Here is a 17,144-nt window from a genome sequence, read left to right as displayed (position 1 = left end):
CTGTGGAGGTCAGTTGGCACGAGAGCCAGGGCGGGACACTCAACATGCTGACAGTGGTGATGTAGGACCGGGAAGTGTCTCTTACTGCTGTACGTCACAAGTTAGAGTCTGCTCTAGGGCAGTTACCTATAGGTTAAAAGTGGGGGCAAGATCGGAGTGTACAGGCCCCAGCAATAAGCACGGAGGCCCCTCCTCTGAGGAAAGCACAGGACCTTTGATGACAGTGCTCAGTGACACCCCTTAAGCTCCCCAGAAACCATGTCTGTTCCTCCCAGCCCAGGGTACACTGTGCCAGGGCAGGGCTGGAGGGGGTGGGGGTGGCAGGGTGGGGAAACTGGGGACAAGCAGGCCAGGCATGTCCCTAACATGTCCCACTCCTCCAAGAGTTGGGCCTTTTCTCCTTGGTCTCATTTGCCACCGGAGCTGCAGAGCCCTGCTCTCAACATGTTGTCTGGGGCCGACCGACCCCCCTGGGCAGCAGGAAGCAGAGAATCTGTCCTGTCACCTCACAGACACTGGCCGAGGGTCTGCAGATCTGGGGATTTGGCAGACAGAGGAGAAAATGTAGCTCGGCCAGCCTGTCAGAGTCACCCCAGATAGGCGACCCTGGGCGAGTGCCCTCAATTCCCTGTGCCTCGACTCCCTCTTCTGAGTAACAGGGTGACGATAGCAGCCACCTCACAGGTCGCTGTGAAGGATGGCCAGGAGCCCTGGCGGCATAGTGGTTACCCTCTGGGCTGCCCTCCGCAAGGTCGGCAGATCGAAACCACCAGCGCTCCTTGGGAGAAAGACGGGGCTTTCTACTCCCATAAAGAATTATAGTCTCAATGATGTAAGACATGAAAATAACAATCTATAACTTATCAAGGGTACATGAGGGAGGGCAGGGGGAAGAAATGGGGAGCTGATCTCAGGGGCTCAAGTGGGAAGAGAATGCTTTGAAAATGATGATGGCGGCGTATGTGCAAATGTGCTTGACACGCTGGAGGAATGTACGGACTGTGATGAGATGTAAGAGCCCCTGATAAAAGTATTTAATACTAATAATACAAAAGAATTACAGTCTTGGAAACCCACAAGGCCAGTTCTACCCTGCCCTACCGAGTTGCTCTCAGTTGGTAGAGGGTTTGGCTTTGTTTTGGAGTGAGGATGGTGGTTCCTGTCTAACTCACTGCCGGCGCTGCATTTCCCATCAGACTAGTAGACCCACAGGGCTTTCATCGGCGGATGTTCAGAAGCAGATTGCCAGCCCTTTCTCCCTCATCCATTTCATGCTAGCACCGCGGCTGAAACCTGTTCGGTATCAGAGCGGCACATAAGGCGTCACCAACGGGCACCTGGCGGCTGCCCAGAAATTGAACCTCGGTCTCCCACATGGAAGGTGAGATCCCTACTGCCGAACCCCCTCTGCCTTGCTGTGAGCATTCAAAAAAAAAACCTAACCCAAACTCCCTGCCGTCAAGTCCATGGCAACTCACCGGGACCCGACAGGGAAGAACTTGGTTTCTGAGAAGACTTTTCCCCCCACAGTGTTTTATGAGGCGCTAATCCAGACAGGATACCATTCCATCGCTCAATCCCATCAAGCACCATTGTACAACGGCTCCCACGCTCAGTTTCAAATCATTTGCTTCCTTCTTGAACTCCTTGATTTCAGCTCCCCTTCTCGCCCCTCCCCCCACCCTACCCCCCCAGGAACCCTTAATTTAATCTAATTTTTTTTCTCTATGTCCATCGAGGTTTCTGAGACTCTTTATAGGCTTCACAGGAGTAGAAAGCCTTAGTTGTCTTCCTCAGAGAGACGGGTGGTTTTGAACTGCTGACCTTGAAGTTGGCAACCCAATGCATAACCGCTACACGGGCAGGCTCCTTTGGCTGTGAGGATTAGCTATGTTAACATGTACACAGACGGGCCTGAGAGCAGCGCCTGGCATATTGCTAGTCTCTAGTGAGTGTTGGCTGTCATCTCCATGGGGCCGGGCTGAGCAACAGAGAGAGATTAGAATTCAGAGCATCAGCTGGGGACAGGTGATGTTGATGATGCCTTGAGGGGGGTGGGGGAAGGGGCATCTGCCCAGGTTCACTGTGAGGGGCTCCCATTGGCCACTTCTCTGCCCCTCCCCACTCTGGCCTTCCCTGGGGCAGCTGTCGCCTCACCCAGGCCAGGGAGCAGCCACAGAGGAGAGGAGGCACCTGGAAGCCACAATGCCCACAACCGCTAAGACATGGGGTAAGCTCTCTGCTCAGGAAGCTGAAGCTGCCACTGCCACCACACCCTGCTTCTTGTGCCACCTCCCCCTTCTCCTTCCTACCCACCAGCCCCTGCATGGGGGCTGCTCCTTGCCCTAGGCCTGCCTCAAGGAAGACAGAGCCCTGGACTGGCCTGAGCTGCAGAGCTGCCTGGATTTTCCAGTTTAACCCCATCCCAACTTTGCCTTCTGGTCAAGGCAGGGACATAGTTATTCTCTGCTCCCTACCCCCTTGGGGCTCCAGCTGCCAGCCCCTCAGTGAGCACCCTGGTGCTCAGGTTGAGCCCGGTCAGGTCTGCCTTGGGGAAACAGATGCCCAGAGCCCGGGCAGGGTGTCCTCCTCGGGCTGGGCCTTTGCCCACGATGCGGTCACCGGAGGCAAGATTGGGACACGCACACGCTGGCCACAAGCCCCTGAGCAGAGCGTGGCCCAGAAGGAGAGGAAGCAGGCCCAGCTCATCAGCTCTCTTCCCTCTGGCAGCTGGCCCCAGGAAAGGGCCCAGGAGGGCCAGGCAGTTGGCTGGGACAGAGATTACTAAGCACAGGGCCAAAGAGCCCTCTTCAGGACTGGAGGAAGCATCCTAGGTCCAGCCTTTGCCCTCTCTAACCAGAGAGGCTTCCAGGCGCCCCTGGGGACAGCCAGAGCTCAGGGAGCAGGGAGGCTGGTGAAAGGCCAAGGGGGTCTGAGATCCAAAATGGGCTTGCTAGCCATGAGACCTGGGTCAAGCCATTTTACCTCCATGAGCCAACCAGGTATTTCACCAGGTGAAGGGAGGGTGACGGCTTAGGTCTATACTGGATTTAAGACAGGAGGTCAGGAATTTCCCAGGCCTCCTTGCTACCTGGAAGACTCCCCCAGGCCTCCAAGGGGAGAAGCATGGAGTGAGGGAAAGAGAAGGCCCATTGAGAGTACTGCAGGGAGCTGAATGCTTTACTACATTCAAGCATCTTGCTAACCTCCCATTCACTTGATCGTTTTGTTATTATATATCGCTATAGATGGGCAGGAGAAAGACGGGCCTTTCTCCTGTGAACAGCCAGTCTCTAACCCCAGGGGCAGTTCTGCCCTGCCTTACAGGGTTGCTAGGGGTCAGCATGGACTCAGGGCAGTGCCTTTGGTTTGGGAGAGATGGGAGGAGGCCTGGTATCAGAGTGGGTCGGCAGATCGAAACCACCAGCCGTTCCGGGGAGCAAGAGGTAGAGTCTCAGAAGTCCCTGTCCTACGGGGTCGCCGTGAGTCAGAATCAACGGGCGGGCAGTGAATTGGGTTTGGGGTTGGGTATAGGAGGGGCAGCTGGGGGATCAGACACTTGCACTGCCTTTCCCAGGCTATAAGTAGCCAAGCCCATGTGAGCCCAAACCGGAGACCTTCTCCAACCACCTGCCTCCTCAAGCCCCCACCCATGAGCTAGGGTCTCCTGAAAGAACTCTGGTTGAGGAGGGGTCTCCCAGGTGGGAAATGAGCCCATGCCCCGCCCCTCTGTGGAGAAGCTGGCAAAGAAGTCAGAGTCCCCTTGGCCTTCTAGCTTGGAAGGCAGAGGGGCCCACGCCACCTCCATGATAACTCAGCTACACTGCAATCACGACAAGCATACCCTCCTGAACTTCCATGGAAAACAGGTATCCTGTAACCCATTCCACTCCGCTAACACTCCCCCGGACCCCCTCCTCCTCCACCCACATGCCCCCACTCCAGTAGCCTTTACTCACCCAAAAGGCATCTTTGAACTGCAGCTGGGGCATCATCCTTGGGAGTCTGCCGCGGTGGAACACGCTCTCCTGCCCTGGACAGGGCGATCTGAGGGCCAGGAGCACCGTCTAGTGTCTCAGGCTGAGTTCGGCAGAGCTGGCCCACGCGCACCCCACTGGGCCTGGCTGAGCCCTCTGCAGCCGCTCAGAAGGCAGCTACAAGCCAGAGCTCGGAAAGGGCTCGACCTGCTTTGTTTTGTTGGGGCCAGGATCTGTAGCAAAATGAGGAAGGAGCAGTGGCCAGTGATGGGCGGGCGGGCCCAGTGTCCAGCCCAGCCCCTCGGCAGCCAGGGTGATGGAGAGCGCAGGCCAGGTCTGGGGCAGTTGGAGGAGATGCCAGCCCCAAGCAGGAGGCAGCGGCTTCCAAGAGAGGTAGGCTGGCCCCCAGGCAGGCCTGGCAGGCAGGCAGGCAGGCAGCCTGAGGCCTGCACAGGAAGGTTTGTGCAACCGCCCCTGGGGGAGGCGCCAGGGCCCTCTCGTCCCCAGGAAGTGGAGCTCCGGGGGCCCCTCTGTGCCTGCCACCTGCCACCTCCCTGCCTGCCTCTGCTTGCCTCTTTCCGATGCCCGAGCCTGTGATGAGTCTCGCACCGGGAGGCCCCAGACATAGCATTTAGAGCTTGCTGTTAGGCGCCAAGTCAAATGTTGGCGCATAGCAGTCCGAGGTGACTGAGTTGAACGGCCCCATAGGGGTGTCTGGGCGGTGCCTTTCTCCCGAGCAGCCACAGGCTGGGCACAAACACAACCTTCGGGTTCATAGCTGAGTGCTTCACTGCTGCACCCCAGGACTCCTTTTTAGGGAGCTAGGTTCACACTAAAGTTCAGAGCAGAAGGGCTCGGGGAACTTCAGGTTCTACCTCTCACCGCCCAGGCCAGCTTGACTCCCGCTCCTCACAGAAGGCTGTCTAGAGGGGCACATGCCCCCCTTACCCCCCCACGCCGCAGATTAGACGCGCTCAGAAGATGAATCTTCAGGCTTCCAAGAACAGAGTTGAATCTAGAGACCGGCAGAGAGGTAAACCCCGCTCAAGACTCGGTGTCTATGTGGTCTGAGCATGGCCCTTTAGGGGCTGTGGGACCTCGACTGGCCCTCTGACTCTCAGTTTCCCCATCAGCCATCCCCAGGCTCTGGAGTGGAAACAGTGTGGCGAATAGTTCTTGAATTGCTGGTGTGGCTGGGCAGGTGCTTCAGGCGCTGTCCAGTACTACCTTGGGAAGAGCCCTGGGAGAGAGCCCCAGACAGCCCCAAGGAGCCAGGCTGTGCCCACTCAGCAGAAGATGCCATCAAGGCAGGCTGGCAAAAAGGGTTGAGTCAGGGAGTGTCCACAAATTACCACCCTCTCAGAGGTTCCCCTTACAAGTGCCAGTTAGGCGTACTTAGCGTTTAGAGAGCCAGGGGCCCACCCCGGCTTCTGAACATATGGTTTGTTCAGTTCATTTCTCGCCCTAAATAATTTTAGCTGAGAGAGAAAGAGAGAATTGCAGGGCAGCAGGGTTAGGGTAGCTCTATTGCTCCAGAAGCCCCCCCTCCTCCAGGCTCCTTGTGGTAAGAGCTAGTCAACATCTTCAGTGGTTAAGGCTCCCCAAGGCAAGATTGCTTTGCAGCTGAACACAGGCGGAAGCTAAGGGGGTAAAATACCTCACGTCCCCAAGGCCATGTGCCGTGACTTCACCTCTCCGCACAGAGGCTTCCCCCATCGCCTTTACTAGCACCGGCTTTGCCTCTCTGGGCTCAGTCTTCCTATCTGTCAGATGGGGTGGCGGCTCTAGCCACCTCTCAAACCCACTACCATCCCGTCAATGCCGACCTTTGAGGGTAGGGTAGAACTGCCCTGTGAATTCCTGACTCTGAAACTCTTTACAGGAGTAGAAAGCCCAGCCCTGTCTTTCTCCCATGGAGCAGCCGGTGGTTTTGAACTGCCAACCTTGTGGTTAGCAGCCTAATGCACAACCACTAGACCACCAGGGCCCCCAGGGCTCCAGCTAGAGCCCTGTCAATACAAGACTCCAACCCTGTGCTTGACAGAAATCGTTACCACCGAGCCCCCTTTTACGCCTGTGCTCTGTTGCTCTCACAGACTTCTGCTCCAGTCAGACCTCTGCCCTCTCCCCCAAATCCCCTGCCCTCCCCCTCCCAGCTCCACACCTTTGCTCCATTGCTCCGGCTGCCTCCTTTCTGGCCAGCGTTCCTTCATCTTCCTTAGCTGGGAAACCCCTCCTCTGCCCCAAAGCCCCGCTCCAGGCTCCCACACAGGCGGCTTCCCTTCCCACCAGCTCTGGTTCACGCTGAGCAGTCCCTGACAGGAGGCCAGGCTACCCTACCTTTCGGCAGCTGGCTGCCAGGGCTTGGTGACCAGAATAACCACGTTCACACCTCCTCACTCCCTCCTGTGGGAGACACACATACTACTATTATCCCCAATTCACAGATGAGGAAATGAGTCATGAGGGAGGGGCTCCCAGGCCTCCACGAGGCCGGCTCACTTTGGATGGCCAGCCTTTTCCTCCCCACAGGGGTCACGCTTCCTTTCCTTGGGCCTCCCTCCACTTGGGAGGCAGGAAAACAGAGCCCAAGGAGGCTGCTGACGGTGGCGGTGCTGTTGGGATGACCGATTAGCTAGCCTTGGCCCGGGCCTTCTGAGGTCGCAGTCAAGTCTGGATCCACTGAGAACCCATTCAGCGGCAAGGAACATGAAGCCACAGGGGCTGGGGCGGAGGGTGGCACCCAGCAAGTCTGTCCCGCAGAGCTCCGGGTGTGGTAAGTCAGGGCTCCGACAGTTTCCTGGAGAAGCGATTCTCCGTTTGCTGTCTCTCACCCTGGCTGGTGCCCAAGGAACTGGGGCAGCTCGAGGCTCCAATGACAGACGCTGCCACGACATCTAGGAAGGAAAGATGGGTCCCTCTGTGGGTCTCGTGGTCTTGAGAGCCCTGTGAGCCTCCCTGTGGGTCACCTCCTCTCCCTTGGGGGCCCCCAGGAGCAGGATCCCTCATTACAGTTGTTGGGAGTCATTCTCTGTGACCACCAGGTCCCTTTCCTCAGCCCAAGTCCACAACCTCTGCTTGGTGACCCAGCCAGGGGCTCACTTGGTCTCTGCCCTGGGGGACCCACAGACTGGTAGGGCCTAAAAAAAATCTCTCCCAGCAGGAAGTGGCCTGGAACAGGGAGAGCAAAGGGATACCTTGAGGCCAGGGCAGGTGGGTGAGAGGGTGAGGGGAGTGCTTGTGGGGTAGAGGGGCAGGACTGAGGGCCCCAGGTGCCTCTTCAGAAAAGAGACCTTCCCTGGGCCCCTTCCTCCCTTGTCAGTTGCCCACATCACCCCAGCCTGCCTAACCCCCTGGGGAGGCAAGCCCAGTCCTGAAAGATCACTGCTCTTTAGGGACTCTTCCAGATGCTCAGAGCACCTTGCCTTGAGGTCTGAGCAGCTGTGTCTCAGGCCAGGCAGTGGCTCTGTTTTGCAAAGGGCAGGTGGGCACAGGGACAAGCAGACAGAGGCTCATCCTGTTTTTATGGCATTTGAACACATCTGCTGGAAGCATTCAAGAAGCAGGAGGCTTCTGGATCTGAGGATTCCGAATAAAAATGAAAAATCAGGTGTTACAACCCCCAACACCCAGCCAGCCACCCGAGGCATTCCAGGCACGCCTTCCAGCCCCAGCCACGAGAATAACACAGATTGCAGAAACAAACCCATTGGGGGGGGGGTGTCGGCCCCAAGGCACGAGGGTCTCACGTGCCTCACAGGGTTTCCAGTGGTTGAGTTTTTGGAAGGAGATTGCCAGTCCTTTCTTCTGAGGCACCCCTGGGTGGAATTGCGCCTCCATCCTTACCGTTAGCAGCCCAGCATATTAACCTTTGACATCACCACAAGCAAACTAAACCCAAACCAGGCCTACTGCCGCCCAGTCGATTGCAGTTCACAGTGAGCCTACAGGACACAGTAGAACTGCTCCTTGGGATTCTGAAGACCACAAGTCTTTACCGAAGCAGACAGCTTCGTCTTCTCCTGCAGAGCAGTTCGGGAAGGTTTGAACCATCCACACCTGACCCACAGCGCCACCAGAGTTCCTTGGCACTACCCAAACTCAGGTCATGGACACAGAGTCAGTTCTGACTCGTAGCAACCCAGCGGGACAGAATACACCGTACACTGCGGGTTTCCGAAGCTGGAACACTTCACAGAGGTAGAAAACCTCATCGTGTTTCCATGGAGGAGCTGGCGGTTTTGAACTGCTGACCTTGCTGTTAGTTGCCCAACACCTACGTCATCTCATGGAGTGCTTACTGCCAGACCTTGCTGAGATTGTGCAGAGGTGCAACGTGAAAAGGTCCAGTCTCTTATTCAAAAGAGCAGGGAATGTCATTCAGGGTACTGAGAGAGAATGTGTTTTCCTTTGTTTCTGCAGTCTCTCTCGACCTGTCATGGGGCTTTCAATGGTCTAATGGTATGCTCCTTTGGGTGTGGGAATCCTTGGGCACCTGCGTCCCCTTGCCGAAGACTAGAGATGTGTCCAGCCCACCAGCTGCCAGTTCCCTACCTTCCAGCCACCAGGGGAAGCACTGCCCCTTCCCATGAGCCCAGCAGCCGAATCTTCAGAGCTGATGATCCCCGAGGTCACCCCCACTCTCCGAGTGCTAGGTCCTGAGTCGGGAGCAGATGCAGGCACCCCCTAGGAGTCCCTGCACGGCCAGCTTGGGACACAGACCGATACCTCTCAGACCCTGTGTCTGACCCTGACCTCTCCTCCACCTGCCCCCAGGCCAGTGCTGGGGCCCTGGGGGCAGGGAGGGAAAACTAGGTGTGGCTGAGGACCCCTCTGGTGGTGAGATGGAGTGAGAATGAGCGTCACAGAAGCCGAGGCTCCACACCCCTGGTGTGTTCTCTGTTGCCCCATTGGGCTTCTCTTACAAAACACAAATTCAAAGATAAAACTTAAGAATTTCAAGACGTGCCCTCAGTGCATCACACCCAAGTACGAACCCTTCTGAGCGCAGGATCTTAAGCCGTGACACTCAATGAATATCCACCAAGTGAGCACCTGGCTCGGGCTCCCTGATGTTGGTCAGGACATTAGTCCTCGTCTCCATATGGCCTGTAGACCCTGTATGATTTGGCCCCAGCCTTTCTACCCTCTCCCCATTGTCTGGGATGTCCTTTACGGCCCATCTCAGGCCCTGGTCCACTCAGCTCTCATCAAAGGTGGTGTCTTCAGAAAAGCCTTCCCTGACCTCTCAGCCTGGACCAAGAGTCCAGCCACACACACTTAAAACCAAAAACCAAAATCAGTGATAGCAAGCCAATGCCGACTCATAGCAACCCTGGAGGACAGGTTAGAACTGCCCCCGTGGGTATCTGAGACTGTAATTATTTACGGGAGTAGAAAGCCTCACCTTTCTTTCTCAGGCTAACTGGTGGTTTCGAACTTGCAATAAAGCAGCCCAAAGAGGAACCCACTCCACTGCCAGGGCTCCTGAAACACATTGAACACTGGTTGGGTTTTTTTGGTACAACGGCATCTATGACTGTATGTACACATTTCAGTGTGATGGGTCAATGTCTGCCCTTGATTACACTTGAACAACCCAGCAGACAGACCCTGGGTTGGCTCTAGTTAATCTAGATACCCCAGCCCTCAGCACGGTCCTGGGCATCTGATTAGTGTTCTAACGAGGAAGCTGGCTCTATTTCACAGATGTGGAATCTGAGGCCCAGGGAGCACATCACCCAGCTAATAACCAGAGAGCTGGGCTTCTGACCAAGCGAGGGCCACACTACCCTCCCTCTCTGGCTCTGCCACATGCCCTGCTGTCCCATCCAAGAGTCTCCTTCCTCAGTCCCACCCTCTCACCTTGACCCCAAACTGTAAGCCTGTGTCTCATCCAGTCCTAACAGCCACGTGAGGTGCAATGATCTCCACTTAGCAGACAGGGAAGCTGAGGCTCAGCGGGGTTCCATGACTCAGCAGGCAATTTCTCTCCCAGAACGTGGGGCTGAAAGTGAGGGTCCAGGCAGGGCGTGGGGCAGAAGCAGAGGTGGAAAGGGCAGGAAGGAGCGTTCCCTGCTGAGGAGGAAGTGCAGAGACCAGTGGCTGAGGGTGGGAAGGGTAGTGGGGGGAGGGGGCTCTCAGAGACAGACTGAGCTACATCCAACTCCAGGAAATGTCCTAGCCGGGGACCCTCACAGGGTGAAGGGGGGGAAGGGTACACCAATTTCCTTACCAGGAGTCATGCCTCCTCCCACACCAGACGGTGCAGAATCTTGCTCACTCACTGCTGTGAAGCCCATCCTGCCACATAGCCACCCCAGAGGACAGCGTGGACCTGCCCACGTGGGTTTCAGAGGTGGTGGCTCTCTTGGTCGTGGTGTGGGCCATCCCGTTGATTTGGTCTCACGGTGACCTGCGTACCGCAGATCCAAACACAGCTTGGGCCCACGCCGTCCTCACAGCTGTTCTGATGTCGGAGCCCGCGGTCGCAGCCGCCGTGTCCATCCCTCCTGCCCAGGGCCTTTCGCTCCACCTTACCACGCACGGCATCTTTCTCCAGGGACGCGTCTCTCCTGACAGCGTGCCCCATGTGTCACCGTCCTGGCCTGTAAAGGGTGTTCTGCTTGTTCCTCTTTGCCACTCTTGGCAGCAGATGGCAGGTTCTGATTGCTGGTCTTGTGACCAACGCTTAGCCCCCTCCCCAAAGGACTCAATCTTTGGGTAATGCTGATGATCAGCTTTAACCCTGGAATGGTATGGGATAACACTACTGGTCAATTGCTTACATGTAATACTTCCTAGATCAGGGGTCCTCAAACTTTTTAAACAGGGGGCCAGTTCACTGTCCCTCAGACCCATTGGAGAGTCGGACTGTAGTTAAAAAAACAAAACTATAAACAACTTCCTATGCACACTGCACATATCTTACTTTGAAGTAAAAAACCAAAACGGGGCAAAAACACCCGGCAGATCGGATAAATGTCCTCGGAGGGCCACATGTGGCCCCCAGGTCATAGTTTGAGGACGCCTGTCCTAGATTGTATGACTACTAACAGCAAACATGGGATATCTTTATGACTAAAAAGAATACATTTCTCCAGAAACTGCACAAACATTTTACGGACAGCCGTTCAGGTGTCACCCGTGTGACATGATCGCCCAGTGTGCCCGCATGTTCCTAACCTGGGGCTCCCCCCTCCCCTCTCAGTGCAGGATTTAGAGGCCGTCTTTTTGTTTGAGGACCCCTGGATACTGTCAGTCTTCAGAAGCTACATGCACCCACAGAATACAGGAGACAGGGGAGTGTGAGCAGTGAGACAGGTGGGGTTCCAATGGTCCCCAAGAATCACCAGGCCCTGAGCTTGCTGGTCAGTGCCCTTCAGAACCTCTCGTGGAGCTTTGTAAATAAAGTAAAATAAAATAAAAACATAGACTTAATGAAACTTGGGTTGGGGCCGGGTGTACACACATTCTTTATGTTTCCTCAGTGAGTCAGAACTGCTATTCTCTTAAACCAGCGGTTCTCAACCTGTGGGTCACGACCCCTTTGGAGGGCAAACGATCCTTTCACAGGGGTCACCTGATTACTAACAGCAGCAAAATGACAGTGATGAAGTAGGAACAAAAATAATTTTATGATTGGGTCACCACCACATGAGGAACTGTAGGAAAGGGTCGCGCCCTGAGGAAGATTGAGAACCACTGTCTTAAACCAAAACTCAAAGCCAAATCCACTGCGGTCGAGTCTACTCAGACTGGAAGCAGCCCTCGAGGCCAGAGGAGAACTGCCCTATGGGATTTCCAAGGCTGCCCCATCTTTCTCCCTATGACTGGTTGTTGGTTTTGAACCCCTGAACGTTCAGTGCTTCGCCACTGTCCCTTATAGCTCATTGTTCTGAGATGCTGTGGGGACGAGGGGCTGGCTGAACTGGGGCAGGGCAATCATGAAAACCCGTGGAGCGGTTCTCCCCAGAAACACCTGGTGTGGCCGTGACTTGCTTGGGCCCAGCAGCAGCTGGCATGGCTTAGGGTTTTTTAATTTCCGGGGGGAATCTGAGGGCCAGGGGAAGGAGGCAAGAAACCCAGTAAGCAGAGGTCTGAGAAGGGGACCACACATGTCACTGCCTGCCTTCTAATCCTGTCTGCATTTATGAGTTGGCATTCCTTTATAAAGAAGAGCTCTCTTTTCTTCCCATTTTAAAATTCACTGATTTATATTAGTATGGACTTAGAATTTCCTATTCCATTCAATGGACTCTATCCCTTCCCAAATCAAGCCTACTGCCGTCAAAATCTCATATGACCCTATAGGACGGGGTAGAACTGCCTCCTGTGAGTTAGTGAGGCTGTGCTATGAGTAGAAAGCCGCATCACTCTCCTGGGAGAGACTGGTGGTTTTGAACTGCTGACCTTTCAGATTGCAGCCCAATACATAACCACTATGCCACCTGCCCCACAGGGATTCCAAGGGTGTAAATGTGTATGGAAACAGACTGCCACATCTTGCTCCCATAGAGCAGCCAGTGGGTTTGAACCGTCGACTCTTCTGATAGCAATGGAGTGCTCAACTATGGTCCCACCAGGGGTCCTTTATAAGCCATTCGTCTTAGTGGTAATCAAATGATACATGACACTAGGCAAATCTGCTCCAAAAGACCTCTTAAAAGCGCTCAAAAGCAAACTGTCACTGTAATGAACCGAGGTGTGTCTGCTCCAAGCCATGGTGTATTCCATGGCCTCAGATCCATGGGAAAGTTGGACAACGAAGAAGGAAAACTGAAGAAGAACTGATGTACTTGATTTCTAGAGTTAGTGAAGGCAACTGAATCCGAGTAGACCAGGTACAGCCTGAAGAATGGATGCACCTGTCTTGGATGAAGTACAGCCAGGATGCCCCTTAGAAGGGAGAGCGAACAAGGGGAGGGTATTGTTTATATGTCCACAGGCGAGGCAGAGGGGGACCAGACTTCCAACCGGTGTGCCAAGACATGAATGCAACATGTTGGCAGGAAGCAGGGAACCAACACAAAGGTCTGAGGGACCGGGCCCAGTCATCCCAACTACCTGGACCCACCCCACCCCCACCCCCACCCCACCAAGAATGCACTTCAGAGTATAGCACTGAAGCTGCAGCTCAGGGAGAGGGGTGCTTCTGATCATTTGTGACTTTTTTTTTAATCAAGGGGAATATAAAACCAATATAAGAACATGCAAAGGCCCAGAACAAAAAACCATGTTGATGTGAATGAGGGGGCAAGCATAATAGAGACCCAAAGCCCATCTTTAGACCACTAGACATCCCCTTTCAGAAGAGTCACAAGGAAGGGACAAGCCAGGCAGGGTGCTGTATAGTACCGTTGAAACATACAACTTCCCTCTAGTTATTTAATGTTTCCTCACCCCATGATCATGACCCCAATTCTACCTTACAAATCCAGCTAGACCAGAGCATGTACACGGGTACAGATAAGAGCTGAAAACACAGGGAATCCAGCACAGATGAACCCCTCAGGACCAATAATGAGAGTAGTGATACCAGGAGGGGTAGGGGAAGGGGGGGGGGAGGAGCCGATCACAATGATCTACATAGAACCCCCTTCCAGGAGGACAAATAACAGAAAAGTGGGTTAAGGGAGATGTTGGTCAGTGTGAGACATGAAAAAATAATTTATAAGGTATCAAGGGTTCAAGAGGGAAGGGGGAGAGAAAAATGAGCTCATATCAAGGGCTCAAGTGGAAAGAAAATGTCTTGAAAATGATGACAGAAACGTGTACAAATGTGCTTGACACAATGGATGGATGGATTGTGATAAAAGCTGTATAAGGCCCCAATGAAATGATTAAAAAAAAAAGTGAGGGTGAAATCAAAGACTGCAGCTTTCGGTATGGATTGCCACTCGACGTAAAGAAGACATGAATCCTCACAACTGGATCACGAGACGGCAGGATAGATGGGGAAAAGATAGAAGTTGTCAAAAATTTCATTTTGCTTCGATTTACAATCAATGCTTATGGACGTGGCGATCAAGCAATCAAGCCCGGTTGCCTCGGGCAAATCTGCACAAGAGCTCTTTGCAGTGTTAAAGAGAAAGAATATCACTGGGGGGGGGGGCTGTCTGCGTGGCTCGAGCCACGGTATTTTCAACTCACTGGGAGGGTGAGCACAGGGCCAGGAAGTGTTTCATTCTGTGCCACGTAAAGTCACAATACAGACTTGGCAGCACCCAACCACCACAATGTAAGTGCCCGGGCTTTGGGGGAACCTAGCAAAACATGAGCCCTGTTACTGGGCTAGTGAGATCATTTACAACAACTTGAAGATATATAAAAATGTAGGGGTGGTAGCCAACCTGTCAGTCAGGTCACCGCCTGGGTGGTGCCATGCCTTGTGGGCATGGCCTTCTCATAAGGAGGGTCCTGGGAACCTCCCTTCTCTCTATGCCTTCACCCTCTTACTGGCTGACCCTAATAGCGGCAGAACCACCGTCATTGGCTCTACATGGTTGTGCACCGACCCGCCTATGATCTTCCTGCATTCTGCATCATTGCATGTGGCTTCGTGACTGTGATGAGGGACTTATGGACTTGAGTTGGATGGGGCTGGCATGTTTTCTGGATATATTATACCTACTTCTTGATAGAAAGCTATTTCTTATGAGAGCCACTGAATTTGTTTCTCTAGTCAACCCAGTCTCCCATGGTTACCATCAATGAAACATGCACCAAGTCTCTGTTAGTGCTTCCAGGCTGAGAGGAAGTATGCCAGCTCATGCGGGCATCATATGCCAGGGTAAGGGTTGGGATTTCCAGCTAAGGTCACGAAAGAGCCATCCCAGGTTTCACCTAGGGAGCCTGAGCGTCCCCTCTTCCCCCTTCCCTTGAAGACTCGAGTCATGTCTTTCTCAGGCTCCCTTCTCACGCCCTGACTTCATGGTCTTGTGGGCAGATCACACAGAAAGAGGAGGGGGAGTGGTTTTGGCCTTAAATGTAAATGAAGAAAACCCCGACAATCTCTCCCAGCAGAGAGCAGATGAACAGTCTCAAGAACTAGGGCCACGGGCTGGAGGGGAGGGAAGTGATGAGACATGACAAGGCACACCTGTCAAACCTGCCAGACCAGGAAGCCAGCGACCAGCGGACCCAGTGGATACAATGCTCCCAACCAGGACTCCCTCGCTCCAAACACAATGTTCTGCGACGCGATCCTTTCACTCCCTGCCCACGTTTGCCACAACCTCTGGGCAAAGCCCATGTTTTGGTCCTTTAACATTTCTCTCCCCCCACCGGGCTATCATGTGCATGCAGGCAGATAGGTGACTTCCTGCCGGAGGAGCAGCAGACTCAGAGATCTGCTGTCCAGCCTGCAGGGAGTGTGGTCCGCAGACAGCCTCCAGCTACCAGTTCCCACCGGGTCATCCCAGCTGCAGAGCCCAGCAGGCCTGGGGTCACGTCCTCAGGGAGGCAGCCCTGGCCTGGTGACTGAGTGAGCCAGGAGTCCCAGGCCCAGCCCTTGAAGTCCCGTGCCGGAGGATGTCTCACGACAGGTGGGCCCACTGGGCAGGGCCTCTTGGTTTTCCCTCTGTCCAATCCTGCTTGCCCGCTTCCTTTCACGGACTCTGTGGTAAACTGAGGCCTTGGTAGAAAGTATTTGACCTACATTCATGACCACAGCCAGGGAAAACTAGCCCTGTTTTGAGAAAGATCTTCCTTGTTCCAGGATAGAAATGTTTTCAAATGCACATTCTCCAGGCTGTATAACGTGCTCCCCTCCTCCAGTAGTCCTCCATTCAGGAGTAGTCTCAAAAGAGCTCCCATAATAGATGAATCATTTTTGTGCCTGAAGGTCACCTGTAGATAAGAGCAATCAGGTTCCATAGCCAAACCCACTGTGAAACGTAGCGACCCCCGGCCTGCGACCTTCCTGTATTCGGCATGATTGCATGTACTTTGTGAGTCTACTAATATCAGATATATGGGCTAATATCAGACTTATGGATTTGATCTGGACTGAGCTGGGATGTTTTCTCAATATACAATTGCCCTTTGATATAAAGCTCTCTCACACACATGACTGTCTCTGGATTTGTTTCTCTGGTCTACCCAGCCTAACACATTCTGGTACCAGGAGTGGGGTGCATAGGGTGGCGATGAGTTGGACCTGACTTGACAGTGCCTACCACGAACAACATTGTCACCAACCGATCTCCGTATGACATGAAGAACTGGCCACATCCGACAGGGTGCACCAGGAAAATCTTTACGGAAAGTCACTCCGAAGTAAGTCCTGGACTATTATCTCGAGGGCTTTAAAACTGTTGCTCTGCTTTACCCAGGAATTCCTCTAGCTGTAGATTTAGACCAAGGGCAGAAAAAGAGACACGGGGCATGATGTATGTGCACAGATGTTCGTAACAGGATTCTTTTTGAACTGTTTGTGATGATGTACATCCAAGACTTCTTAAAAGCAACATAACGATAGAAGTGTATGCTATCTGAATTTTATATCAACAAGTTTCAAAAATTATTTAAAAACCAGTACTGTGTATAAAGGAAAAAGAAAACAAACTAAGCACTTAAGCTTAATTAAATCATGGCATTGATGTAAAAATGCTTCCCCTGGAAATATTACCAAAGAGTTCAGCAATAGCATGTGGGAATTCTTTATGACCTATTGCCCAGTAGCAATAACGAGGTGTAAAATTATACTGCAGCTTGATCCCAACCACAGCATGCCTGTCCCCTGTATGTCCCCTGTGCCGTTTAGGACGTCTCTAAGTCAGCGGCATATACCTCCACGTCAGTGTGTGGCCAGGGCATGGCGCAGCATGCCTGGACAGACCCTCGGGACGGGTGTGTTCTACGCGCCATTTCCTCTGACGCCTGGCACTGAGATCTTACCGTGTAGGGCTCCATTCTTATTCGCAGAAAGGAAGTCTCAGGGAAGGTCCCAAGGCCTTTCTCTCCCCTCCAAGCTCCTCCATCTAGCAATGGCAGAACTGAGATTTGAACCTGGAGCTCCACAACCCGTGTTCTTGTCTCTGCGGAATTGTGTAAATGGCCTTGGGCACATCGCTTCCCTCTGGTCCGAGCTTTGGTTTCCCCATCCGAACAGTGAGTCACTAGACTCAGAAGGCTGAGGGATCCCTTAGGAAGCCCCACGGCAAA

The 17,144-nt window shown here is 53.7% G+C and overlaps 1 protein-coding gene across 1 annotated transcript in view; it reads right to left on the bottom strand.

The window, feature by feature from the left end:
• PSTPIP1 (proline-serine-threonine phosphatase interacting protein 1) overlaps positions 1-10,569 on the bottom strand; it is a 46,681-nt gene extending 36,112 nt beyond the window's left edge. Inside the window, exons 1-2 of the mRNA XM_075535558.1 lie at positions 10,401-10,569; positions 3,960-4,033 (exon numbers count right to left, since the gene is read on the bottom strand). Of these exons, the coding sequence (XP_075391673.1) occupies positions 3,960-4,033; positions 10,401-10,569 (243 nt within the window). The remainder of the gene's footprint in view (positions 1-3,959; positions 4,034-10,400) is intronic.
• Positions 10,570-17,144: the final 6,575 nt, after the last annotated feature.

This window comes from Tenrec ecaudatus, chromosome 17 (genome assembly GCF_050624435.1).
Source record: "Tenrec ecaudatus isolate mTenEca1 chromosome 17, mTenEca1.hap1, whole genome shotgun sequence".
NCBI lineage: Eukaryota > Metazoa > Chordata > Mammalia > Afrosoricida > Tenrecidae > Tenrec > Tenrec ecaudatus.
The sequence above is the reverse complement of the archived record's forward strand: the minus strand, read 5'-3'. Positions and strand labels throughout refer to the sequence as shown.